Genomic DNA, 26,949 nt, shown 5'->3' with positions numbered 1-26,949 from the left:
GGTTTTGCTGGTGCAGAATGACAATTGAATGTGCTTTTGGTAGACTGAAGGGACGCTGCCAATGTTTACTCAAAAGATTAGATCTCAGTGAGAAAAATATCCCAATGGTTATAGCTAAGGGCCTACCAAATCCACAGCCATGAAAAATGCATCACTGACCATGAATTCTGGTCTCTTGTGTGCGTTTACCTTATACTATACAGATTTCACAGGGGAGACCAGCATTTCTCAGATTAGGGGTCCTGAGCCTAGAAGGAGTTGCAAGGAGGTCACAAGGTTACTTTAGGGGGGTCACGGTGTTGCCCCCTTTACTTCTGTGTTGCCTTCAGAGCTGGGCAGCTGGAGAGCAGCGGTTGTTGGCCAGGCGCCCAGCTGTGAAGGGAGCACCCTGCCAACAGCAGCACAGAAGTAAATGTGACAATACCATACCATGCCATCCTTACTTCTGCACTGCTGCCTGCAGAGCTAGGTGGACGGAAAGTGGTGGCTGCTGACTGAGGGCTCAGTTCTGCAGGAAACAACACAGAAGTAAGGGTGACAACACCATACCAGGCCATTCTTACTTCTGCGCTACTGATGATGGCAGCTCTGCCTTCACAGCTGGGCTCCCTGCCAGCAGCCACTGCTCTCCAGCTGCCCAGCTCTGAAGGCAGTGCCGCCGCCAGCAGCAGTGCAGAAGTAAGGGTAGCAGTACAGCAAACTTCCCCCTCCCCCCACAACTTCTTTTTGGGTAAGGATCCCTACCATTACAACAGGGTGAAATTTCAGATTTAAATAGCTGAAATTTACAATTTTTAAAATCCTCTGACTGTGAAACTGACCAAAATGGACCATGAATTTGGTAGGGCCCTAGTTATAGCTGCATGTTGTGGCCTGCATAATATCTGTGAGGCAAAGTGGGAAAAGCTGCCACCAAGGTGGACAGCAGAGATGGAGCAGTTCTCCACTGACTTTAAACAACCAGTCACAAGGGCCATTACAAGAGCTTAACATGGAGCTATGCAGTTGAGGGACACTTTGAAAGAGCACTTTAATAGTAAGCCACAGTAGGGTTCTGTGTTGGAGTATGCTCTGGGCCTGTAGCTTTGGGTGCTTCTCAGAACTGTTGCGTTTGCTGTCCATTTATAAATATAACTGGGAGTTTTCTGAAATTATGAACTAGGTGGTGCTTTGAATACCACTATGAATTCTGCAAAATTTGTTGTGAACGAATAAAGATAATTTGATCTTCCAAAAACAGAACTTTATTGAGTGGGAGAAAACAGTGTGCAAATAAACCCACAGGCAATGTTATACAAATTTTTAACATAAATTAACTTGGTGAAAATTTTAAACTTGAAAGGGAGGAAACATTCATGTCTATCTGAGTGCACAAATGTAGACCGTTGTGGCTATGCATACACCAACTGTGGTTCTCACAGGTCAGTGTATGTGAAGCAGTGGTTTTCCTTGCTGTTCCCCAAACATGTAGTAGCAGGGGTACTTATGTGCACTGTGTTGCCATCTGGTATGTTGACGGGTCTAGGAAGTAGCGACCACGGAGTTCTCCAAAGACTGCAAAGGGCAGAGAATTGTGGATTTTTGGACCCGTAGGTCAACAAAGGTCTGTAGCATTTGGGTTTGCTGCCTCAGAAGATCCGTTATGTCTGTGTGCATTTCCCTCTCCTTGTCTAGGTGGGACTCCTGACCTTTTTCCTGTCCTCTCTGTCCTTCTCCATACTGTCGCTCACATTGGCCCTTCAAGCCCTTTGTTCACAGTCCGATACAGCACTAGCTTGCAGGATTTTGCAGAACACGTGCTCTCCAGTTCTCTTCTTTCTCCTCCTCATTGTGGTCAGGCACATCCCTCAAGCCCTCCGTGTCAGAAGCTGCTGATAAAACCAGACAGATGTACCACTGGATTTACAGTTACAAGTGAAAGGTAAGTTTCAAAACTCTCTTCCCTTATTCCCATAAACGCTTTTACTTAGACACACTTAGTAACACTTCAGTTTTGGAGCGCCTCTACACAGCACTGCTCTCCAGCCCCCGTCATGGCGAGTATGGCCCACGAGGGGCAAGGCCGGAGAAGGATTTTCTGTTGCATGAAGCTATAAAATTTTGGTCCCTATTTCATGGGTATGAGCATAGGGCAACGGCACTGAATATTGGCACTATTTTCCACAGGTGGGGGTGATTTTAGCTGATCTCTCTCTCCTGTGGGTCACAAAAGTACAGAGAACACAGTTGCTACTGGCGTCCCAAAACCGTCCAGGCCCATATGCTGCTAGCCTGTTTACTGTAATGGTGCCAGCCGAACTCACTGCAGAGTGGGAAAGTGTCCTACTGCAGAGAAAGAAATAAGGAGCCATCTCTAGAAACCTACAGGAGAGGACTACAGAGATCCTACATGAAAATTTCATTGATATTTCTCTGGAATATAAAAGGGACATCCCCATGTACATAAACAAAGTGCTTCGCATGACTCCCTTCCCCACCTAATCCAACATGGGAATGAAAAACAGATGCTAACTCTACCTCTGTTTGTTGTATCTCTATCTCTTCTCATACAAATAGAACACTGAAAAGTTGATACCTCTGCCTTGTTAATTTGGGGATGGGCTGGGTGCCATCTTTAAATTTAACCATTGTTACTCAAAATACATGCACACACTTACTAGAGTTCAATTCCCTTTCATCAGGCTCATCCATGCTCAGGACAGGCTAGCCTGTAGTGGAGTTGCAAATCAGCCATGCCATGTGGCAGGGTCTGAGTCCCCACTCAGGTCTTCCCCCTCCCTCCCTCTCCTCACAGTTCTTGTCAGGGATCTCTGTCTCAGGCGCCTCCAAGGTATTCAGAGTTGTCCATGGGGTGCTGGTGGGGTCTCTGCCAAGCGTGACATGCAGTTAGCTGTAAAAGCAGCAGATCTACGGGGCAGCACCAGATCTACTGTTGGCCTTCCTGGCCTTGTGGTATCCCTGGTGAAGTTCTTTCGCTTTCATGCAACACTGCTGTTGATCCTTGTTGTACCCCTTTTCCTGCATTCCCTGTACAATCTGCTCATAGATATCCCTGTTTCTATGACTGATCTGTAGTTGTGCTTGCAGAGCCACTTATTCCCACAGACCCAGGAGATCCAATACTTCCTGTTTACGCCAGGCAGGAGTGCATCTAGTGTGTGGAATCTGCATGGACGGTTGCACACAAAAAGGAAGAACTGCTAGATTTACCCTAAGGTGGGCAATTGAGAAAACACATTTCAAAACCACATAGGGATATTTAACTTGTGGCTTCTGGTGGCCCTGGGCAGTGGAGTTTAAAATTGTTTCCAGATTGGTAAATATCACAGGGAATGGGGCATTGTGGGACAGCTGCTGGACGACTGTTAGGGTTGACATAGGTCATGCAGTGTCTACACTCACACTGCACCAACCTCAATAGGTTGACCATGGCTCTGTGCTGTTAAGGAGGTGGTTTTACTATGTCTTGTGATGGGGTTGCTGGCTGGAGACAAATTTGAGTGTAGATACATGCATGCAGAGTTCAACATAAGGCAACATATGTCAACATGTGTAGTGTAGATCAGGCTATGTCCCATTTCCAAATAGTCTTACTCCCACTGAAAGTCAAGTGCATAATCAAATGAAAGTTAAGTGCGCAAATCATGTGAAAATTCACTTATACGTAGCTATTAATATATTTATGCATTCACTAAGTAGTCTTATATTGAGTTTTCTCTTGCTTGTATGAGAACATATATTTGGTGCAACCTTCAGTTAAAGCCTGACATTTCTTAAAGTGTTTCTTTATACTAAAAAGTCTTTAATTTATTGGCTGTACGATAGTATTTTTTCTTCACCTCGTCCGTCCTTTGTCCTATATCCTTTACAACCAAACTATTTTTATAGCCAAAGAACTGAGGTATTTTATGAACAAACAATCCCCCCAACTTGTGACATTCCGTTTCTTACTGGATATGTAACTATTGGTGTCGGGGTGGCCAACCTGTGGCTCTGGAGCCACATGCGGCTCTTCAGAAGTTAATATGCAACTCCGTGGGTGAAGCTACAGGTGCCAACTTTCCAATGTGCCGGGGGGGCTCACTGCTCAACCCTTCACTCTGCCACACACCCTGCCCCCAACTCCACCACTTCCCACCCCCTCCCCTGAGCCTGCCATGCCCTCGCTCCTCCCCAAGCCTCCTGCTTGCCATGAAACAGCTGATCCGGAGGTGGGGGGGGAGATGCTGATCGGCAGGGCTGCCGGTGGGTGGGAGGCACTGGGAGCAGGGGGTGGAGCTGATGGGTGGGGGGGGGGGCGCTGATGTATTACTGTGGCTCTTTGGAAATGTACATGGGTAAATTCTGGCTCCTTCTCAGGCTGGCCACCCCTGATTGGTGCAAATGATGTACTCAGGTGCAATATATAAAGTGTTTAAAAAAGTTAAGAGATTCCTCAGAAATATTACACATCTGATAAATGTACGTAAGCTATAACATAAACCTGCCCTTCTCTTGCAAAGCCCCTGCTAGTCTGCTTTGTGGAGGTCTAGCCACTGCTAAGCATCACCAGCCTCATTCCTTACGCCCTTAAACTCTTTTTTTGCAATCGATAGTGGAGTCCCGGATGAGGCTGCAGGTCTTCTGGAATGTTCATCCCGCTGCTCTGTAAAGCAGCGCCTCCAATGCTGGTGCCACAGATCTACGCGGAGGTGCCATCCGGGCGGGGGAATGTGTCCGAGCCACCAGGAGGGTCCTCTGTCATCTCCGGCTTTGGCAGAGGCGTCCTGCCCGTTCCTGGGGCGCAGAGTCGGGGCTTTCAGGGGGAGCGGCGCTCGGGGAGACCCAGGGGCTGGCGCTCCAGAGACGGGCGGCGGGGGGGGGGGCTACCACGTCGGGAGGGATCCAGGCAGGGCAAGAGCTGAGAGGGGAATGACGGGAGGCTGTCAAGTACCTGGCACATGAAGACACCTGCTCAGCACGCCCGGCCCCTCGGCTCGCCCCGCGGCTTCGGCTGCTCCCTGCCAGCTCGTCTCACGCCGAGCCTAGTCTCGCCGCCCGCTCCTCACCCGGCGAGCGACTACCTAACGGGGCCAGGCCGTTATTTGGGGCCGGGAAGGAGAGAATCACGTGAGCCCTACAGGCAACCAATGAGGAACGAGTTCTGTTCGGCCCACGCGAGAACAGCGTGTTTCCCTCGCGCAGGGGAGGGGCAGGAAGGGCGTGGTCAAGAGAAGGAACGGAAACTACGTGAACTGGTCACACAGCCAATCAGGAGGGCGCTTGTGCGGCCGTCGCGAGGCTCTCCTGCTTTGCCTGTCCGCTGCGGCCTCTGTAGCCTCAGCACGCGCGCCAAACATCGCCTGTTTCCAGGCTGCTGCCTCGCGCCGGAAGGCTCAGCTCCCACGGTGTGGGGGCGGGCCCACCAGGCGAGGGGGGGGTGAGAGCACGTGACAGGGCCGACAGCCAATGAGCGAAGAGGCTGCGCGTGGCAGGCGAAGGCCTCAGGAGCTGCGAGCGGGGCTCGTGGGTTGCGGTGTGGCCCTGCGCCGCGTGGAGCTAGCGGCGGGAAGCAGGTAGGAGCTCGGAGCGCGCGACGGGATCCGCCCGGTATTTTCGCCCCCATTTTGAAGTTTTATTCGAGGAGGTGGCGTGAGGTAGGGGTGTCACGTGAGCTGGGTGGCCCAATCACACGGGGTCGCTCTCCCCTGCGCCTGCCAGCGGCGGCTCGGCCTCCCGTTCTCGGGGACGCTTTTGAGGCGAGAGCGAGGTGGGCTACTCCCTGGGCGGTGGGAGGGGGCGCGGTGAGGGAGCGGCGGTTCTCGCGCAGGCTGGGCCCCTCCTTAGCCCCCGGGAAACGGCCCCCGCGAGCACGCGAACAGCAGGCGCCGGGAGGGGCGTGAGAGCGATCACGTGACCGAGCCCTGCTGCTGCCGCCGAGGGGCGGAAGGGGGACGGGGACAGAGTCGAGAGACAGACAGTAGCTACGCCGCCGCCGGCTGCATCCGGGCACCGGCGCGGGGAGCGCGGCCTGACCTCGCCCCGCTCCGGGAGGCGGCTGCACAAGGAGCTGTCACCCCTTCAGTGACCCTAAGCGCGCGGGGGAGGCTGAGGGGGCTTTGCTGCGGCGAGGCTGGCCCCTCGCCAGGAGCCGCCCTGCTGCTGTCGATGTCCCCGTCGAGCAGATGGGACCCTGAGTTTACAGCCTTCTCGAGAAGCGCAGGGCGCCCTGCTCCGCACGGGCTGGGTGGCTGCGGGAGCGCGAAGCGCTGAGGCTCCTACCTCCACGGGGCTCGGGGCTGCGGATGAGAGGGGCGAGTCGAGGATCGAGGGAGCTTCGGGCTTCAGCTCACTCAGTCCCTGTGGTTTATCTCGGTCACAGTCTGAGCTGTACAGATCTCCCTGGGCCTCCTGTGCTGCTGGAGCCCTAACAGGTGAAACCACAGCAGAGTGTCAGTGTGCAAAGGCTCCATGGTCAACAGTGAACGCCCTCCTCAGAAGTCTGCTCTGAAGATCACAGCTCTGGCATGCCCCAACTGCAAACTGAAACCACACGCACGTGTGAGGAAGCGAGAACATCTCTAGTCTCAGGCATAACAGGGCCACAGATCTCCTTTTGTACGGTGTATGAGCATGTGGCATCCTGTATGTAGCTTGACTCTTCATTAAAATGGTGATTCTTGCTCTTTTCATCTGTGTTGCTGAAACACTTTTCTTCTGACATTTATTGTTGTGCTGTAACTACTCTTTCCATTCTTTTGTTGCATGGATTTTTGTTTTACCTTGCATATTCTATTTAGTACTTTGCAGCTCTGTGTGCCACACATTCTAGTATATTCTTTGCTCCTTTATTTTCATAGGTTAAGTTATGGCAGCATAAAGTGAAGAATATGTTGATATATTTCAAAAATCTCATTTCAGGTTGTGAGATTGCTTCCTTGGATGTACAGTCCCGATCAGAGATACTGCATGAATTTTGTCTCCCTTGGGCATTATGATATCCTTTCCTATTGGGGATTATTAGAAGCAATACTTACTAGCAGTGTTACCAGTATTGAGTGTATCGGCCTCTGCGGTTCATGTGAGCCCTACGATGCTTGGGGTGGGGAGGGAGAATAGCAAGGCGATCTAGGTTCTATAGCTCACAGTGAGGATCCCAAGTTGATGGAGCATTATTGGACCTATGCCGTGGGAAAAAATCCAACAGGATTTTTCTTTCAGCAGGTGATCAGTGATTGGAATTCAGTCTCGGGTATCGGCACATTCTACCTTATTAGGGTTCCTAGAGAAGGTGGATGGGACTAGATATTAAACCACTGTGCCTTTTTTTAAGACATGTTCTGGGTTAAATTGGTAGTCAGATTTGGGGTTGAAGAGTGGGGTGTGTTTTGTTTTTTTTTGGCTGTGTGACTTTGTTAGCAAGAATCTGGTCATGATGATGGGGGTCCTCTTCCATTTTCCAATAAATTGGAAAATTGGAGCCGGACAATCTGCTACATTCAGATTGTCTCTAAGGTGCCACAAGTACTCCTTTCCTTTTTGCGAATACAGACTAACATGGCTGTTACTCTGAAACCAGTCAGATGATGTATCCCAAACAATTATATTCCTGTGGATTTTTAAAAAAACTTCAGTCCTTTCCATTTTCTTTTATTTCTGTGAGTTGAGGAGGGGGTGGCAATGGGATGGGAGTAGGAAGGATGATGGAGGGTTGGGGTAAGAAGTAGTAAGAGGGATAATAGGAGGGAATAATCCGAAAAGGAACAGAGAAGAAAAAGAGGATGTAGAAAATCGGGGTAGATACATGAAACTGACCTAAATAAAGTTGTGTCCTCTAGAAAAGCATTTGTTCATCACAAGAACCGCTACCTCCAGAAAAGGGAAATGGGAGCGCTAGAGAAGTAGGGAAAGGATTGTTGACCTAATTTGAGTTAAGAATATGACAGAAGGTAGGAGAACATGTGCCTTATAAAAAAATTACTTTTTTTTTTTAATTGGAATACTGTCCCACTTTGACACGCTTTTATAGTATTAATACCTTTTTCCTTCTGTAACACTTTCCATCCAATGATCTCAAAATGCGTTGCAAACATTACACCTAACTATCTCAAGTTTAAGATGAGGAAACAGGCATGGAAATAAAGTAATTCACCTAAGGTTATATATAAGAAGTCTGTGACAGAGATGGAAATAGAATCCAGATCTCCTGTGGTGCACTAGTCAAAAGACCATCTTTCTCATTTTTCTCACCCCTTAAAAACTCAGGGCAACTCTTCCTCCAGCTAAAAAGTGATGGCCATAGGGCTTGTCTATACTGTTTATTTAGTGACAGGTTTCAGAGTAACAGCCGTGTTAGTCTGTATTCGCAAAAAGAAAAGGAGTACTTGTGGCACCTTAGAGACTAACCAATTTATTTGAGCATGAGCTCAAATAGTTGGCTCAAATTGATTGCTAGACATTAACAACCTGGAGAGAACATACTTAGTTCTGAATTCAAATGAGCCTTCTCCCTTGTCTCAGGTTTCAGAGTAGCAGCTGTGTTAGTCTGTATCTGCAAAAAGAACAGGAGTGCTTGTAGCACCTTAGAGACTAACACGTTTATTAGAGCATAAGCTTTCATTGGCTACAGCCCACTTCATCGGATGCATAGAATGGAACATATAGTAAGAAGATATATAGACATAAAGATAAATTGGAAGTTGCCATACAAACTGTGAGAGGCTAATTAGTTAAGATGAGCTATTCACAGGAGAAAAAAACTTTTGTAGTGATAATCAAGATGGCCCATTTAGACAGTTGACAATAAGGTGTGAGGATACTTAACTTTAGGGAAATAGATTCAATATGTGTAATGACCCAGCTACTCCCAGTCTCTATTCAAACCCAAGTTAATGGTATCTAGTTTGCATATTAATTCAAGCTCAGCAGTTTCTAGTCTGTTTTTGAAGCTTTTTCTGTTGCAAAATTGCCACCCTTAAATCTTTTACTGAGTGGCCAGAGAGGTTGAAGTGTTCTCCTACCGGTTTTTGAATGCTATGATTCCTGATGTCAGATTTGTGTCCATTTATTCTTTTGCGTAGAGACTGTCCGGTTTGGCCAGTGTACATGACAGAGGGGCATTGCTGGAACATGATGGCATATATCACATTGGTAGATGTGCAGGTGAATGAGCCCCTGATAGCGTGGCTAATGTAATTAGGTCCTATGATGGTGTCACTTGAATATATATGTGGACAGAGTTGGCATCGGGCTTTGTTGCAAGGATAGGTTCCTCGGTTAGTGTTTTTGTTGTGTGGTGCGTGGTTGCTGGAGAGTATTTGCTTCAGGTTCGGGGGCTGTCTGTAAGTGAGGACTGGTCTGTCTCCCAAGATCTGTGAGAGTGAGGGATCATTTTTCAGGATAGGTTGTAAATCTTTGATGATGCGCTGGAGAGGTTTTAGTTGGAGGCTGAAGGTGACAGCTAGTGGTGTTCTGTAGTTTCTTTGTTGGGCCTGTCCTGTAGTAGGTGACTTCTGGGTATTCTTCTGGCTCTGTCAATCAGTTTTTCACTTCAGCAGGTGGGTATTGTAGTTTTAAGAATGCTTGCTAGAGATCTTGTAGGTGTCTGAGGGATTGGAGCAAATGCGGTTGTATCTTAGAGCTTGGCTGTAGACAGTGGATCGTGTGGTGTGGTCAGGGTGAAAGCTGGAGGCATGGAGGTAGGAATAGCGGTCAGTAGGTTTCTGGTATAGGGTGGTGGTTATGTGACCATCGCTTATTAGCACAGTAGTGTCCAGGAAATGGACCGCTTGTGTGGACTGGTCCAGGCTGAGGTTGATGGTGGGATGTAAATTGTTGAAATCATGGTGGAATTCCTCAAGGGTTTCTTTTCCATGGGTCCAGATGATGATGTCATCAATGTAGCGCAAGTAGAGTAGGGGTGCTAGGGGATGAGAGCTATGGAAGCGTTGTTCTAAGTCAACCATAAAAATGCTGGCATACTGTGGGGCCATGCGGGTACCCATAGCAGTGCCGCTGACTTGAAGGTATATATTGTCCCCAAATGTAAAATAGTTGTGGGTGAAGACAAAGTCGCAAAGTTCAGCCACCAGGTTTGCCGTGACATTATCAGGGATACTGTTCCTGATGGCTTGTAGTCCATCTTTGTGTGGAATGTTGGTGTAGAGGGCTTCTACATTCATAGTGGCCAGGATGGTGTTTTCTGGAAGATCACCGATGGACTGTAGTTTCCTCAGGAAGTCAGTGGTGTCTCAAAGGTAGCTGGGAGTGCTGGTAGCGTAGGGCCTGAGGAGGGAGTCCACATAGCCAGACAATCCTGCTGTCAGGGTGCCAATGCCTGAGATGATGGGGTGTCCAGGATTCCCAGGTTTATGGATCTTGGGAAGCAGATAGAATACCCCTGGTCGGGGTTCTAGGCATGTGTCTACACAGATCTATTCCAGTGCTTTTTCAGGGAGTTTCTTGAGCAGAGGGTGTAGTTTCTTTTGGTAATCCTCAGTGGGATCAGAGGATAATGGCCTGTAGAATGTGGAGTCAGAGAGCTGCCTAGCAGCCTCTTGTTCATATTCCAACTTATTCCTGATGACGACAGCACTCCTTTGTCAGCCTTTTTGATTATGATGTCAGGAGAGTGAGTTTGTGTGTGTGGTTTTTGGAGGGGGGTCGGGGGATGAGAAAACCTGGATTTGTGCTGGAAATGGTCCACCTTGATTATCATACACATTTTAAAGAGTGGTGGTCACTTTGGATGGGCTATTACTAGCAGGAGAGTGAGTTTGTGTGGGGGGGGGGCGGAGGGTGAGAAAACCTGGATTTGTGCTGGAAATGGCCCAACTTGATGGTCACTTTAGATAAGCTATTACCAGCAGGAGAGTGGGGTGGGAGGAGGTATTGTTTCATGGTCTCTGTGTATATAATGTCTTCTGCAGTTTCCACAGTATGCATCCGATGAAGTGAGCTGTAGCTCAGGAAAGCTCATGCTCAAATAAATTGGTTAGTCTCTAAGGTGCCACAAGTACTCCTTTTCTTTTTGCGAATACAGACTAACACGGCTGTTACTCTGAAAGATGTCAGAGTTGTTCCTGAGGTTGCTGATGTCTGTGTCTTATCTCCTCACTTGTTTTTGTTGTTTCTCTTTCACTCCTGGCTTGTTCTTTCAGTTTCATTTATGCCTTTGGGTGAGTGCCCCCTGCAGATGGTACATTTTTGATAATGCTTGTAGTAAGAAAGTGTAACTGATGAGAACTGTCTGATTCTTGTCTGTTTCATTTGCCTTCTGCCACAGTTGCTATGACAGGAAGCACAAACATGACCTTCCCCTGCTTTATTCCTCTGTTCTATAACTTTCAGAATGAAGAGGGTAAGGAGTGGTTAAAAATATAGCAATCTTATGGTGACCCCCTGAATAGAGAGTGTACAAATGACTTTATGATAAAATTTGCTGAAAATAATATACAATGATATATCTTTTTAAATAGAATGCTCTTTTAGTTGTATTTTTTTATCTATATATGTAAAAATAATCACCAGTTTTGAGTGAAAACTAACTTCTTACCATTTTTTCCACTCTTTTGTGCACACTGGTTTGTTGTAAGCCCTAATCCTGCAATGCCCAGGTAGATACCTGAACAGTTCTTCAGCCAGTCATGCAGTGTGGATTGCCAACTAACACTCCAGTCCATGCTCTTCTCTTTGTGTTAACGGCTTAGTTTCTGTATAAAAAAAGATGGTTTATACTTTGGTGATTTCCTGCTCTAATTTCTATACAATAATCCCTTACTTATGCCAGTTTCTGATATGATTCACCATATAACGATGATAGGGCAAGATGTGCCCTAAGTTATGCCTCTACAACCCTGTCAAAGTCCATGTGGCTTTGTGAGCATAACCAAAGGATGAATTTAGATCAGTTTGTTTCAAATATAATATCTCCAAACATTAGTGAATAGAATGTGTTGTTCACTCCTTCAGATAACACAAGAACCATGGGTCACCCAATGAAATTAATAGGCAGCACATTTAAAACGAACAAAAATAAGTACTGCTTTACACAACGCATAGTCAACCTTTGGAACTCATTGTCAGGGGATGTTGTGAAGGCCAAAACTATAACAGTAAAAAAAAACACACACAAAAAACACACAAAAATAAAAACCTAGATGAGTTCATAGAGGATAGGTCCATCCAGCTATTAGCCAAGATGGTAAGGGATGCAACCCCATGCTCTGTGTCCTTAGCCTGTGTTTGTCAAAAGTTTCAATGGACGACCAGATGGATTACGCGATGATTGCCTATTGCATTCATTCCCTTTTAAACACCTGGCATTAGCCACTGTTGGAAGACAGGATACTGGGCTAGATGAACCATTGGTCTGACCCAGTATGTCATTCTTATGTTAATATATCTGGGTTCCAGAGGTGACAAACTTACTTGTAATGTGTTTGTTACAGGTTCTCCAAAGTGGCAAAAGATTAACTAATGTAGCTATTTGGGTTACATAATTTTTTTAGTGCTTATATAGGATGGAACACTCTTAGTTCTGGTCTGCATTAAAGAGATCAATATACTGTAATATACCTCAAATCCACTCTGAATTCACACAGGAGTGCTTCATTTGATTATCAGGAATGCAATAATTGATTGAAGTTACCTAACAACTTGAAGAGGTAAATCTTCAACTGACTGAGATTCAAGCGATTGCCATTGCGGAGGCATCGCACTGATACAATAAGTGCAGTCATTTGAATCTCCTTAGTTGAAGGTCTCTCTTCTGCTTCAGTGCCACCCAGGGGCGGTGAGTTATATACACTCGTGCCCGGACTCCAGCAATATTCAGAGGCCAGGGGCCTGGCTCCACTAATGTTTGGGGCCGGATCTCTCCCCTGGCCCTGTCTACTGCCCCCCGCACCTCCCCCAAATGTTCCCCTGCCCCCTGCTCAGGTCCCCCAGAGCCTGCAGCTCATGCTGACTCCGCTCTGTAGGCTCCCTGCATCAACTGCTGCTGCAGGGTCCTAGTGCCCCCCTCTCACTAATGGCAGGGCAGGCTGCCCTTACCCTGCCCTTCTGCCCTAGTCCTGAGCCTCTCCAACGCCCCAAACCCCTCAACCCCAGCCCCAGACAGAGCCCTCATCCCCCCCCATACCCTAATCCTCTGTCCCAACCCTGAGCCCCCTCCCACACTCCAAACCTCTCATCCTCAGCCCCACAGCCTGCATCCCTTCCCACACACCCCCTCCTAACCCCAAACTCCCTCCCAGAGCCTGCACCCCCACCCCACCCCAGAGCCTGCATCCAAATTCCCTCCTGCACCCCCACCACTTGCCCCAGCCCAGAGCCTACACCCAAACTCCGTCCCAGACCCTGCACCTCTCTTCCCCTCCTGCACCCCTACCCCAGCCTGAAGCCTGTACCCCAGACCCCCTCCCCCACCCAAACTCTGTCCCAGAGCCTTCACCCCTCATCCCCGCCTACACCCCTGCCCCAGCCCAGAGCCTAAACCCAGCACCCAAACTTCACCTCAGAGCCTGCACCTCTCCTGCACCCTAATCCCCGGCCCAGGTCCTGCACCCCAGACCTCCTCCCCCCACCCAAACTCCCTCCCAGGGCCTTAAGCAGGTGGGGGGGGGAGTTCTGGGCACCACCAAAATTCCTACAAACCTGCCACCCCTGGTGCCACCATGCCCCTTTCAGTAGTATTGTCAGAGTATCTCCCTCCTCAGAAATGACCTTGTAGCATATGTCCACTTGTGTCATACGGTTCTTCAGCTAGTACTGCAGTATGGCTTGCCAAGTAAGACTCCATTCCATGTTCTTCTCTTTGTGTTAAACGCTTCCTTTCTATATAAAGAAAGATGTTTTTTCCCCCAATTCTAACTTTTGAGGTCATGCTTTATAATAGGTCATGTACTACATTAAGTCTTGTTTTGTTAATACAAAATTATGTACTGTTTTGTTTTTAATTAAATTTCAATTACCACCCTAATGCAGCTTGACACAAGTCATGAGTACAAAGTTAATTATCTAGCAAATAAGCAATATATCCATCGCCATTTTTAATATACTAATGCACAATTAATAAGAATCTGAAAATATTAAAGCTATATAATTGTTTAAATAAATGTATGTAGTTATAGTATACCCTCTTAGGTAGCAAAAAGCTGTACCCAATCTAGTGTAAAGGCTCTATTTAGTTGTAAATCAACATGTTTAAATGGTTATATTAACCAATGAGAAGGCACCTTTCTTTAGCAGATAACTGAAGTACAAATGGGAAAGTTGATCAAAATCCATGATTTAGATCATGATGTAAATCAGGGGTCGCAAACACACGGCCCACTTTTTCTGCGGCCTACCAGCTCCCCATGGCACCCAGCGGCGTTTACCTAGAGTGGTTCCGGCCCGGCGTGTACTGGGGGCAGGGCAGGCTCCCTGCCTGCCTTGCCCCCGCATGGCTCCAGGAAGCGGCTGGGACCTGGGGGAGGAGGGGCACAGTGTTGCCCTAGCCACGCCTCCAGGTACCTCCCCCGAAGATCCTATTGGCCGTGGTTCGGGGAAGGGGTTGGAATGGGGGCAGGAAAGAGGTGGGGCAGGGGCGGGGCCCCATGGAAGGGGTGGAGTGGGGGTAGGGTGGGACAGTGATGCGGTCCTCGGGCCAATGCACTAGTCCTCATGTGGCCCTCATGGTCATTTGAGTTTGAGACCCCTGATGTAAATCAATCCACCCTGATTGAAAGGTGGTCTAATTTCACTGTAGCATCTCCAACAACTCTGTATTCATTTTAAAGTTTATTCTGTAAATTTCCAAAATAGTAGTATCCTGTAATCCAGGGATGGCCAACCTGAGCCCGAGAAGGAGCCAGAATTCACCAGTGAACATTGTCAAAGAATCACAGTATTATGTCAGCAGCCCCCCATCCACTACCCCCCGTCCAGCTCTCAGCACCTCCCACCCATCGCTGGTCAGCACCTCCCCCTCCCCATGCCTCCTGCCTGCTGCAATTAGCTGTTTCACAGTGGGCTCTGGTGGGGAGGAGGGAGTGCATGGCAGGCTTGGGGGAACGGATGGAGTGGTGGCAGGACCTTGGGCAGAGAAGGGAGTTGAGCAGTGAGCAGCACACTGGAAAGTTAGCATCTGTAGCTCCAGCCTCGGAGTCAGCACATATGCAAGGAGCCGCATATTAACCTTTGAACAGCTGCATGTGGCTCCGGAGCCACAGGTTGGCCACCCCTGCTGTAATCAGTTACAACAGATGGGTTGTCTTCTACAGTAAGGCCTTGTCTGTTTGCGGGAAATAGACCAGCATCACTATTCCGCTAAGGTATTCTGAAATACCTCTCCCATGTGGATTCTGTAATAAAGTCACTTAATTCTGATATAATTATTCTGCTTTGTAAGTGTGGAGTAATGATTCTGGAATAAAGTCACTTTTTATTTTGGAAAAATGTCCACATGGGGAGTTGTTCTGCTGTAGATATTCCTGAATAGCTATCCTAGTCAATTTCCCCATGTAGACAAGCCCTAACACTATACCAAGGGGAGGGTTCTTTCTCTTTCTCCATGGCCAGGAAGCACAATAGTGCCGAAAAACATTTCTTTGAAAGGAGGTGTCTAGTAGTGCTGGAAGCAAACTGAATCTGACTAGAATAGCATGACCCTGATACTTCCTCTAGGCTAGCAAACTTTGTAGCCATAATTCACCACTGGAATTAGCAATGATGGAAGCTTTAGTACAGAGAAAGGTTAGATGACGGTGGTAAAAACCCCTTAGACTTGTCTGGGGTAGTGCTCCCAATGTAGGTACCACCAGTGGAGTTACACCAACAAAGTCCTAAGACTAAAAAATTTGCCAGTGTAGATAAGGCCTTAGATTTATGCTGTGGCATATAGAATAAGAGCTGTATGGTACAACTTCTTAGGGGAGTAGACCTATTTAAAGAGGAAAGAAGTGGGAAAACTACAGGAGGATAGGAGCAGAGGTGAGACAAAGAGTGAAACAGACATATGAGATATGAGGATCAAAGGGCGTGTATTGATTTAAATCATTCATTTAAATCATGAATTTTGATCAACTTTTCCATTTGTACTTCAGTTATCTGCTAAAGAAAGGTGCCTTCTCATTGGTTAATATATCCATTTAAGTCATGTTGATTTACAACTAAGTAGAGCCTTTATACTAGATTGGGTACATCTTTTTGCTGCCTAGGAAGGTACACTATAACTAATTACATTTATTTAAGCAATTTTATAGCTTCAGAGAAAATAGAAGAATAAACACAGGGAAAAAAACAAAGAGGAAAATGAGTAAAAAAACAAAAGAATCAAAACCAAGAGGAGGCATACAAGACTCTTAACCCAGTGATAGGTTTTAAACTTACATATGGTTTAAATAAATGTCTTCTACATTAAGGCTACTGGAATACTTGCTTGACTTTCCAGTTTTTCATCCTACTTCCCCTTGATATTTGGAAAACAACCGCTGATGCATTTCACTGCTTACTAGATGAAAATGGTCTTCTGTGCAGAGAAGTTCTAGTAACTTCTAAGAATATTATTTGACGCCTTTCCAAAGACAGTGGCACCACACCCATGCTAAATAAATAACAGCAGCCTCTTGTGATTTGCATGATTCTTGTAATCTTAGAAACAAAAAAAGGGAAAAACCCAGCGTGTCTTTCTGGTGAAGATATGTTAATAATTTAGTATTGTAGAATAAGGAGCCTCCGTTTTAGTAGTAGAACCGGTATTTCACATTGACTTTTGCAATGACGTTAGGTATTTAAACAGTTTTTGTACAGTGGTGATAGATTTAATCTTTAGTCTGCTGTCTCCTAGCATTTTACTTTCAAGTCTTACTTCACCGTTCCTGCCTTTTTGATCTAAAAGGGCAAAGGAAAATATTTTATCTGCTCTGGAGAGAATAACTATCCAGGTTTTTAAATCTGATGCATATGTGTCTATTGTGCCTGAAAAAATGGATTGGTTTGTGCAGTTTCTTTGTGATGCTCTTGGAATCCAAACTATGAGAGATTATCCCAAATGCATATGAATAAGCTTCTGTTGCCTAGAAACAGTCATGGGAGGGCTGGCCTTCCCCAATGTTATATTCAGCTTGCCAACTCTCAGTATTGAAAATTGGATTTGAGTGGCAAAAAGAAAATAATGCTAACAGAACTGAAATAGATGCTTTGATAACATTACTTGTTATGATTGGTCATCTATTCAATGCAAATGTCTAGGTTGCTGGTGCTTTGGTAGCTTGACATTGAACTATCCGTTAGGTTCCCTCAACTTTCTTTTTTGGCACCCTATAATAAATAACCCTGTTTCTCTGAGGCTGTGAGCATAGTGTTTTTAAGGTTTCAGAGTAACAGCCGTGTTAGTCTGTATTCGCAAAAAGAAAAGGAGTACTTGTGGCACCTTTAGAGCCTAACCAATTTATTTGAGCATAAGCTTTCGTGAGCTACAGCTCACTTTGCTGTAACTCACGAAAGCTTATGCTCAAATAAATTGGTTAGTCTCTAAAGGTGCCACAAGTACTCCTTTTCTTTTAGTGTTTTTAAGGTTAAATGACCAGGTTGACACTTTTTTTTTTTTAGGGCTGTTCAAGTTTTGCAGATAAAATATATCAAGGTGTATTTTATTAACCCTAGTTTTTAAAGCTAAGAATTTTTTTTTCAGATATTAAACAGGTTTTCACCTATTAAAATTTTCCTTTGCTGGCTTTATACTCACAAGCACTTGGCTTGTTCTTGATCACAGAATTTGATGTTGGCTTCTTCTAGATGCCCAAGCACTTCCAGCCTTGAGGTGGCCTAGGAGAATTTTTAGATAATATAAAATATAGATAATTATAATATAGACTGGAATTTTAATGCCTACAGTGTGTGATGTGCAATTGTAGGTCATGCAAATACAGATTAAAATACAAAAGTAGACGACGTGAGATATTTGCCATCAGATTAATAGTTAATGGCTAATGATTTTTAATTTAAAACATGGTTTACAAGCTATTTGTTAGAAAAGAATGCTCTGGGGCATGCAGCAAGGGCTATGCTGGCCCCTCACCCCTTTTTGAATATGCTTTTTAAGAGAAGTGATCCCTGGAAGAAATACGTTGTTGGAGAGCCCTACAAAACAGCCTAACACAAATTTGTATTGACCTGTACAGGAGCAGTGTTTCAATACATACAGAAGAGAGGGAGGGATAGCTCAGTGGTTTGAGCATTGGCCTGCTAAACCCAGGGTTGTGAGTTCACTCCTTGAGGGGGCCATTTAGCGATCTGGGGCGAAAATTGGGGATTGGCCCTGCTTTGAGCAGGGGGTTGGACTAGATGACCACCTGAGGTCCCTTCCAACCCTGATATTCTATGATTCTGTGACCTTGCAGTGTATGATAGTTGTCTCTGTTGCATGTTTGCCTGACTTGACAGTAGTTCTGTGCCCAGTAAATGCTCCGGAGACAAGTGGGGCGCCCAGCGGGCTGAGCTCTGCAAGGGGGCCGGCCGGGGTTAGATTTAGACCCTGTGTAGGGGGAGGGGCAGCTCCGTCTGCAGAGGCGGCCCCTCGTTGTCGGGGCGCGCCCAGGGGATGGGGGCCGGCCTGCGGCCGCTCTCTAGTGCGGGGAACAGCGAGCTCCGGAGCCTCGAGTGGCGCGATGACTCCGGCGGCGGGGGGCACGGGAGCTGGCCGGGGCTTCGATGGCAGCGTCTCCCCGGGGGTGGCGCAGCGCGTGCAGGGGCCCTACGACGGCTTCTCTTCGAGAATCTTCCCCCTTCCTCGCCTGGGGGCGGGGTAGGCCCGGGCCCAATGTCTGGGGGGGGCCCGACCCTGGCACGTGACGGGTGGGCGGCCAGGCGGGGAGACGCGAGCCACCAGTGCGCCTGCGCGGAGTGCAGCGTCGTGACGTCATGCGGGTGCGCACGCACGTTCCCCCCAGCTGGTAGACACACGGTCCGTGTGAAGAGAAGGGGGGGAGCCCTCTCTCTCCGGCGCACGGTAACTGCGGTGAACGGGAGGGGGTGGGGGTGCCAGGACCGGGACTGCCGGGCCCCGCCTTCGAGGTGGTGCACGCAGGTTCTCATGCGCCTCCTGCTGGCCGTGCCAGCTGCGAAAATTAACACCAGGCGCAGCCACGAGGCTGCAGGGCCCGTGCGCAGGCATCTGCCCCAGACCCCCGTGACAGCGCGAAGCGCCGGCCGGCCCTGTGCTGTAGCGGGCACGTGGCGCGGCTCCTCGCACCGTGTCCTCTTCGGTGCAGGGCGGGAGGCGGGGGCTGCAATTGCGAAGCGCCTTCGAGTGTCTGGGGGTGGGCCAGGCCCTGCGCGCTAGCAGCGGGCCTGGCTCCAGCTGCCCGCTCGCGCCACTGCTGCGGCCTGAGCTGCAGCGCGATGCGCCTCCCATCCTGTGGCCTCCCCCTGCCCGGTGGGCAGGGCCTCCAGGCCCCGCTGATGACGGGGTCAATCGGCGGCGGCTGTAGAGGTCAGCGCGGGGTGTCTGCCGGGCCCCGCTTGTGCGCTGGCCTTCAGTGAGGCGGAGCTTGTGGATCTTCCCCGTCCCGAAAACCCGGGTTAGGGCCGCTGCGCCTTCGCTGCCCGCGGCGACTCCTGGTAGAAGCCGATGAGCGCGCGCCCGCCCGCCCGCCGGGAAACCCAGCCTCGCCGACCCGAGGCCTCCGGGCATTCAGTCTCCGCCCCAGAAAGCAGCGTCTGCTCAACCAGCTTCTGGCCGAGAAGCCACCTGCTCCCGCTGAGCTCCGTGCGGGGCCGGCACCTGTTGCGCCAGTCCTGCCAGCCGCGGGCTCGCAGAGCGAGGTGCTGCCGAGTGTGCCGGGCTGCAGCGCGGCGCCGTCCGACTCAGCCACCCTGCGGCAGCCAGGAACAAATGTTCCCGCTGACTTCAACAGCAGCGCTCTGCGCACATCTCTTGCTGTCATTGGGCTCATCTCTCTGGCTCTCATTGGCAGCTGGAGATAAATACTCTCAGCTCCTGCCATTACAGGGCCTGTGAGGTTCAGGTCGTTGCCAGTCTCCCACTGTCATTTGCTTTTGTGGACACTGGGAGAGATTTGTGATTGAGCATGTAGATAAAATGCACAGTATTATTATGAATGTGTTCTGTGAATGTGCATGTGAGAAGTGTCCTAAAACGGTGGCATGGATTGAACACGTGTACAAGGTCATATATAGGGAATTCTGGGTCTTAGCACCTGTTGTCTGTTTGTAGATTAGTAAACTATTTATTTGGCATGTGATTTTCAAATATGTGGCCTTAACACTTAGCACTTCTCTAGTATCTTCTGTATAAGAATCTTAATCCACTTTACAATGGTTCCTATCCTTTTTTGTGTGTTCATGGGAGTCAGCTTTCACAGATCTTATTGCAGAATCAGGGCAAAATTTTCACAACACAACTGCGCAAAACTTGAAAAGCAATTAGGTTTTGTATTATTCAATCCCCCAAAAGGATCTGGAAAATTTTTAATGCATGAAAACCCCCTACACTATCCATTCTTCATCTTCCTGTGCCTTCAAAAACCAAACATAAAACCACAAGAAGTTGAAACTTAAGTATCTGAAAACATACCCAGGATGAAAATGTATCCTCAAACTTAAATGTAACTTTGTTACTACTGCATTTATAAATAAAACAAATTCCTTTTATGAAAGGAGAATATGAACAATTTGGGGTTGACTGTCTTTTTTTCTGGCTCTGCTTCTTCACATGAGTGGCATGGGCATGCTGATTATCCATGAAAAGTCTGGGAACCTTGCAGTTTGGGAAATACACCATACATGAAATCTGCTGTTTTCATTTTAGTAGATTGTGTAGGAGAAATGGAAATTTATAGTCCAGTGGTTCAGCAATTTAGCTTTTGTGTATATAATTATCTAAATATGTGTGGGTGGAGAAGGGGAGATTGCTTGCTAAATCAGAAGCTGAGAATAGTTTTGAGTATTTTCTGATAAATATGAATAACACAAGTTGGAAGTAGTACACTTAGTTCTCTCTTTTTTTAGTTTGTTGGAACTTATTGTAGTTCGTTAATCCCTTTTTGAAACACAGGCACAGCCATCCCAATTAATGAGACATTTCCTATTATATTGCATATGACGAGTCTTGCTCCCCCTTGTACAAGTTCATCAGTCTTCAAAAACAGTGGAATTGATGCAATTTCATGCACCTACTCTGGATTGAGGTCTGCAGCTGGTTATTCTTGGAGGGAGACTGCGTCCCTGCATTTGTTGGAGCGGGGTTTGTTGAAGAGTCAGGACACACTGAGTTGCTCTGTATTATAAAGTTCCACTAGCAGAAACACCAGGAGTTGATCTGTTATATGGAAAGATATAACTTAATCACTTTTCTAACCTTTGCCACCCTTGAAATCAGATTACAAACAACAGTTATCAGTGTTATACCAGTTAAAGAAACTGCTCTTAAATATCTAATTTATATAAAGTATGTTTGGATTTGAGGAAAGTGTCTGGCAGAGACATCACTTTCCCCAAGTGAACTAGTGCTAGTGACCTCAACTCCACTCCCTTGTTCTGGTTCCTTCAGACCATGCATGTACATAATAGAATGAATTTTGAGTTAGTATTATATTTTACCACACTACATTTCTTACATATTTAATGTAAGTGTGAAAAACCCTGATATTTAGTGTGGACTATGAAAGCTGCAAATATGTGTTCTCTAGAATCTGAAAAGCAGATGGGCTGAACTAAAAGTATAGGAATGACACCATATCAAGATGAAGTTCAGTTTTTGTTCTGTAATAAAGTTTAAAAAACTCCATTGGCATCTACAAAGTGATGATAGGGTGGAAATGACCATAAAATTTGACAAGCTCGCTTGTGGATTTTCGATTTAAAAAAAAAAAATGTTTTTCAAAATGATAAGACATTTGAGTAGTGGGCGAGTAGAAAGGTAAAATCTTGAATATGCAGATAGGGTCTCTTGCATTCCCTATATATGTATAACTGTGGGAGTAATTACAGCAGGACAGTGGCTCCTTATTTTCGTTATTTGCATAACTATCTCATAATCTTACAGTGACACTATTCTAGGCAGAACTGATAGCACTGCCTTATAGTTGAGGTTGCCTGATGCTTGCCACCATAAGACCTCTGTTTTTAGTTGTTTATAACTTTGCCACTCTTTAATAGTTTTGGCTGAAAATTTCCATGCTGGTTGCCTGCTTTGGCTGAATTTTTGTGGAAGGTTTCAGCAGAAGTGGTTCTGCCATTTCCAAGAATGAGGTTAAGCAAAACCCCAACATTTTCCCCAGACTTTAAAAAAAAAAAAAATTTTTTGTTCAGAAGACACAGACCTAGCATGCACCTCTCTGCTTTGGAGCAGAGACTTGAGGTTTGGCCATGGACTTGCCTTTGTGGAGGGATGTGCCTCTTGCTGTTTTTGTGTAGAAAAATATCCAAATTTGGCAAAGTTATAACCCTCCCCAATCTCAGCTTGCATATACTTAGTAGCAACATGTTAGAGTTTGGCAGCTAAGTTCTCTGAAGATTCTGTTTACACTAGGTGTACTCCTGGCTGCTGTGGACTTCTGTGGCAATGGGCTCTAAGTGAGAGCAGGTAGACTCTCTCTTGTTCTCTCAGTATCCTTTTTGCTGGCACTGAGGCTTTCATCTTGACTTGAAAAGAAGAGGAGAGAGTGTCTGAACCAACAGGGCAGAGGGAGTAGATTGAGCTGGGACTTAGTGAAGAGGGGAGAATGAGATCGGACAAGGAGCTGAGGGGAGGGAGGCAAAAGGACAGAGCAAGAAGGGGTCAAGCATGGATGATCAGGGAAGAAGGATCTGTTACCATTAGGCCAAACTCGCCCTCAGAACCTAGAATGAAACCCAAGATTCTAGACATTCACCATTCCTCTATCGTCTTCAGATATCTGTGCAATGCACTGGCAAAGTGTCTCATCCCCCTTTAGTGGCTGTTCTACCCAGAGGATGTTAACCTACTGTTGTTATCTGTTCACCACCATTAGTAGCAGAGGTCTGTGTGGTGAATCTAAATGTTTCCAACTGGCTGCTAATCCATGTGTAGGAGTCAGTATGATTCCACATAACGATATTTCTGTTTGTTTTTTTTTCCTTAGTTTGCTTTTTTAAAAATCTTAGTTTTTTGTGTGTAATTTCTTATGTTAAAAGAACATTAATGTTGCAAGATCAAGCACTTGGAGATTAGGAAATGTCAGTTTTAAGGTTGCCTTTGTGACCTTAATTTGCCCCCTTTTTACATATGCATTATGGTACAATCTGTAGCTACATGAACACATAGTATCTGTTTTTATAGGATGCTACCTCATTCAGTGCACAAGATAGATGGTGCTCGCTTAATGAGTAGATACCCAATGTTTTGTTTTATTCTTATTGTCAGTAGGTGGCTCCATGCCTTATTTACTGCACGCTATTCGAATTCCACAATCTTGAGTTGTCATTAATTCTGACACACAACAATGCCTTATTGACTTTACACTTTTCCAACCCTGCTCTGAAGACCAATTTTTTTATTTTCTCATTGGCTTTTCTATGGCACTTATCACAGTAGTATATGATTTCACAAACATTAATGAATCTATTTTCAGAATGCTCTTGTGAGGTGAGGTATGGTATTATCCCCATGTTGCAGATAGAGAATTGAGGCACACAGAGAGTAAGATTTAAAGTGTCTACTAATTTTGGATGATCAATTCGAGATGATTAGTGCCTGATATTTGAGAATAGTTGGCACTAAAACCACTTTATATAGTCAAAACATTGGTCCCATTGACTTCAGTTGGAGCTGTGAGTGCTCAGCACTTCTGCAACTCAGACAGAACAGGGACTCACACTGAGCTCCTAGAAAAGGAGAAACATAGTTAATGACCATCCTTGAAAAGTCTGATTTAAATTACTTGTCCAGCATTACATAGGAACTCTCTGGTAGAGGCCGGCATAGAATCCCCTTTTTACCAAGAGACCATTCTTTTTCTTCCTGCAATTCCCTGCATCATTCACTACACATATTCCAATTTCTGCAAGAAACTGAGGCCAGGATCTTACAGACAACTGTCTCCTCCACTGCATAACCCTGATTCATCCTAGGCGTACAGTCCATCCTGTGCATTGCATGAGGCTTTGGGTCCTGTGGAAAAAATAGTGTGTGATCATGTAATTAACAACTGTACATATGCAAAAGGGGAGCAAATTAGTTTCCCACACAACACTAATTCTGGCATTTCATAACTTTAGGTGCTTGACTTTGCAACCTTCATGTCCTTTTAATGTAGTTTTTTGTGTGTAGTGACCCAGTTCCTTCAAGTAAAGGGAGGAGTATTTTTTGGTATATTGCGTTTGATTAGTGCTAATTGGGTCTGTTTGTTTGTTTCCAGGATGGTGAACGCAGGGGAAAGGCTGTTGGAACCGTTTCGAATTTGCAGTTAATTTAAAAGAATTTACAGAAGTGCCCATTATCATCATGGAGAAACAACAAATTGTGTTGGGTAACCGGGACAGTGGGACAGTGTCTGGTGCAGCACCTGCTTTTTTTGTCATCCTGAAACAGCAGCAGGGAAATGGTAAAGCTGATCAAGGAATTCTAGTAGCAAACCGGGATGCCTGTACTCTCACCAGTAGCGTGCCAACTCCAGTAAAATCCAAAGTAAAGACTTGCCTTCCAGCTGATTGTACCTCAGGTAGCATCACCGTCACCCTGGACAACAACAGTATGTGGAATGAGTTCTACCATCGCAGCACAGAGATGATTCTGACCAAACAGGGGAGGCGTATGTTCCCATACTGTCGGTACTGGATTACAGGCCTAGACTCCAATCTGAAATACATCCTAGTCATGGACATCTCTCCTGTGGACAATCACCGCTATAAATGGAATGGTCGTTGGTGGGAGCCCAGTGGGAAGGCAGAACCCCATGTTCTGGGGCGGGTGTTTATTCATCCAGAATCACCCTCCACTGGTCAGTACTGGATGCACCAGCCGGTATCCTTCTACAAACTCAAGCTTACCAACAATACTCTGGACCAAGAAGGTCATATCATATTGCACTCTATGCACCGCTATCTGCCACGGCTTCACCTGGTACCTGCAGACAAAGCCACAGAGGTTATCCAGCTGAATGGTCCTGATGTACACACCTTCACCTTCCCACAGACAGAGTTCTTTGCAGTGACAGCCTATCAGAACATCCAGATTACCCAGTTAAAGATAGATTACAACCCTTTTGCTAAAGGATTCAGAGATGATGGACTGAACAGTAGACCTCAGCGTGATCTGAAGCAAAATAGTAGCTCGGAGCATGAAGGAGGTAGTGTTTCCAGTTCTCCCAGCAATCGTGGCCGCCATACTGAAACCGATGGATTAGAGTCACAGCAGAGAGATCTAGATTCTTCATTTAGTGGTCAGAATCCATCAGACATTGATCTGGAGAAAGAATCCTTTAATGCAGAACGGGACTTCCTGGATTTCCTGGATGCAGACCTGCCTCTTAGTGATATGCCCAGGTTAAAACAAGAGGTATCTGAAAGGTAGGAGTACATTTCATTTTTTGGCTAGTGGGGGCTGGGTTGGGCTGGACTCCCAGTAAAATGTCAAATGGTGTGTTTTTTGGCAGTGGGGGGGAAGATGGATTTACAACCAAAGTTTGGTTGAACTGATGTTCCAGAACATTTTGGATTTACAGAAAGTCTTTTTTCTCATACGTGGGCATCCATTGATCTGGATATTTCATCTTCGTTCTGCTGGACTGCTGCAGTACTGTACTCTGACTCATTTACTGTGACTATTTGAGAGAGAAGCTGGGGGATCAGTGTTCTCCGCAACAAAGAGATTTAGAGGATGAAAATTTCATCTCATAAACTGCCGGGAACTTCAAATAGATCAGATTTTTAGTAATCAGAGCCTACTCATCTTCCTTTGAGGCACCTGTGTGCTGAATCTACTCTTCTTCCAACTCCCATAAAGCGTATGTATTCATGTGGTCTTACCTAGCGTACCACTCTCTGACGTCTTCCACTGGCTTCTCTTAGCACTGTAGCAGAGCAGTTTAGCCCATACTCTCAGATGATCTGTACCAAGTGGACCTCTGTGTTCCTAACAGTTTCCATTATGTGTGCATGTGTTAGTGCAGCCTAGTCAAGTCCTGCATCTTACCGCACTTTTCACTGGTTTCCCTAAGTAAAGCAGCAGAACGGTCTACACATTCTCTCAATCTGCTTGTGCCAGCATATTATTGACATAGCTGGCACCTACAGAATGAGGTATATCTGATTTTCTCTCCTCTCAGATTCCTTGGCATATGTGCCAGAGCCTAGGCTGCCACCTTACTGGGCTTGCTGCTAGTTCTCTGCCAATCAGTGCAGCAGAGAGTAGCCAATAGCTCATATCACTAGTTTACCAGTGAACAATCAAAATAATAGTGAAAGGTCACTGTTAAGGAAAAAATTGTCCCACATGTGGCATAACTGTAAACCCATTGCAGTAGAGACTACTACATACAGTGCCTTTTAGAACCAAGAATGGTTCCCAAACATCAGTGCTCCTTCCCTAATTTCAGCTTTTGCTTCTGCAGAAGATGTTCCTCAGTTCCTTCAAGGTAGTCCTTGATCTGGGCAGCAATGAATAATTGTAGAAGTGGTAGTTTTCTCACCCCATAAGGCCGCCGGAACCCTGCAGCAGTAATACCTCACGAGAATATTGGAATCACGTGGGGACCAAGGGAATTATTACTATATTTATTTTGCAACTTTTTCCAGTTTTGAGGCAGGACAAATAAGAGTTTCTCCTAAATTTCTCATGTATTCGTAAACAGAAGGCAGAAGTCTCCTGAGGAGAACCTCTAGGTCAAGAGACCTGTATCCAAACTAATTCTTTAGAGTAAGAGGATTCTAATTTTTAAGAGCACCTATGACCAAAATGGAAAGGAGTTGGTCAATTGTGTTTCTTATTGCAGTGTTTTTGCT

At 46.3% G+C, this 26,949-nt stretch overlaps 1 protein-coding gene and 1 long non-coding RNA gene across 9 annotated transcripts in view; one reads left to right on the top strand and one right to left on the bottom strand.

Annotated features, from left to right (window-relative positions):
• Positions 1-1,221: 1,221 nt before the first annotated feature.
• LOC140913043 (uncharacterized) lies at positions 1,222-5,476 on the bottom strand. Of its 2 annotated transcripts, none has more exons than XR_012159451.1 (2): positions 4,934-5,476; positions 1,222-1,871 (listed from the first exon to the last, which is right to left on the bottom strand). It is a non-coding gene; the product is annotated as an uncharacterized LOC140913043 (long non-coding RNA). The 2 variants fall into 2 exon arrangements; XR_012159452.1 differs by having other exon boundaries at positions 1,222-1,868.
• MGA (MAX dimerization protein MGA) overlaps positions 5,255-26,949 on the top strand; it is a 95,547-nt gene continuing 73,852 nt past the window's right edge. For 2 of the 7 annotated variants that reach the window (XM_073348697.1, XM_073348683.1), the window contains exons 1-2: positions 5,786-7,203; positions 24,366-25,515. In XM_073348697.1, coding sequence (XP_073204798.1) covers positions 24,452-25,515 — 1,064 coding nt within the window. In that variant the 5' untranslated portion in view covers positions 5,786-7,203; positions 24,366-24,451. Of the gene's footprint in view, positions 5,556-5,695; positions 5,750-5,785; positions 7,204-18,843; positions 18,974-24,365; positions 25,516-26,949 lie in introns of those variants that run through there. The other 5 variants (XM_073348691.2, XM_078853333.1, XM_073348686.1 and 2 more) reach the window with 5 other exon arrangements.

Source organism: Lepidochelys kempii, chromosome 6, assembly GCF_965140285.1.
Source record: "Lepidochelys kempii isolate rLepKem1 chromosome 6, rLepKem1.hap1, whole genome shotgun sequence".
NCBI lineage: Eukaryota > Metazoa > Chordata > Testudines > Cheloniidae > Lepidochelys > Lepidochelys kempii.
This window is presented reverse-complemented; position numbering and strand designations above follow the sequence as displayed.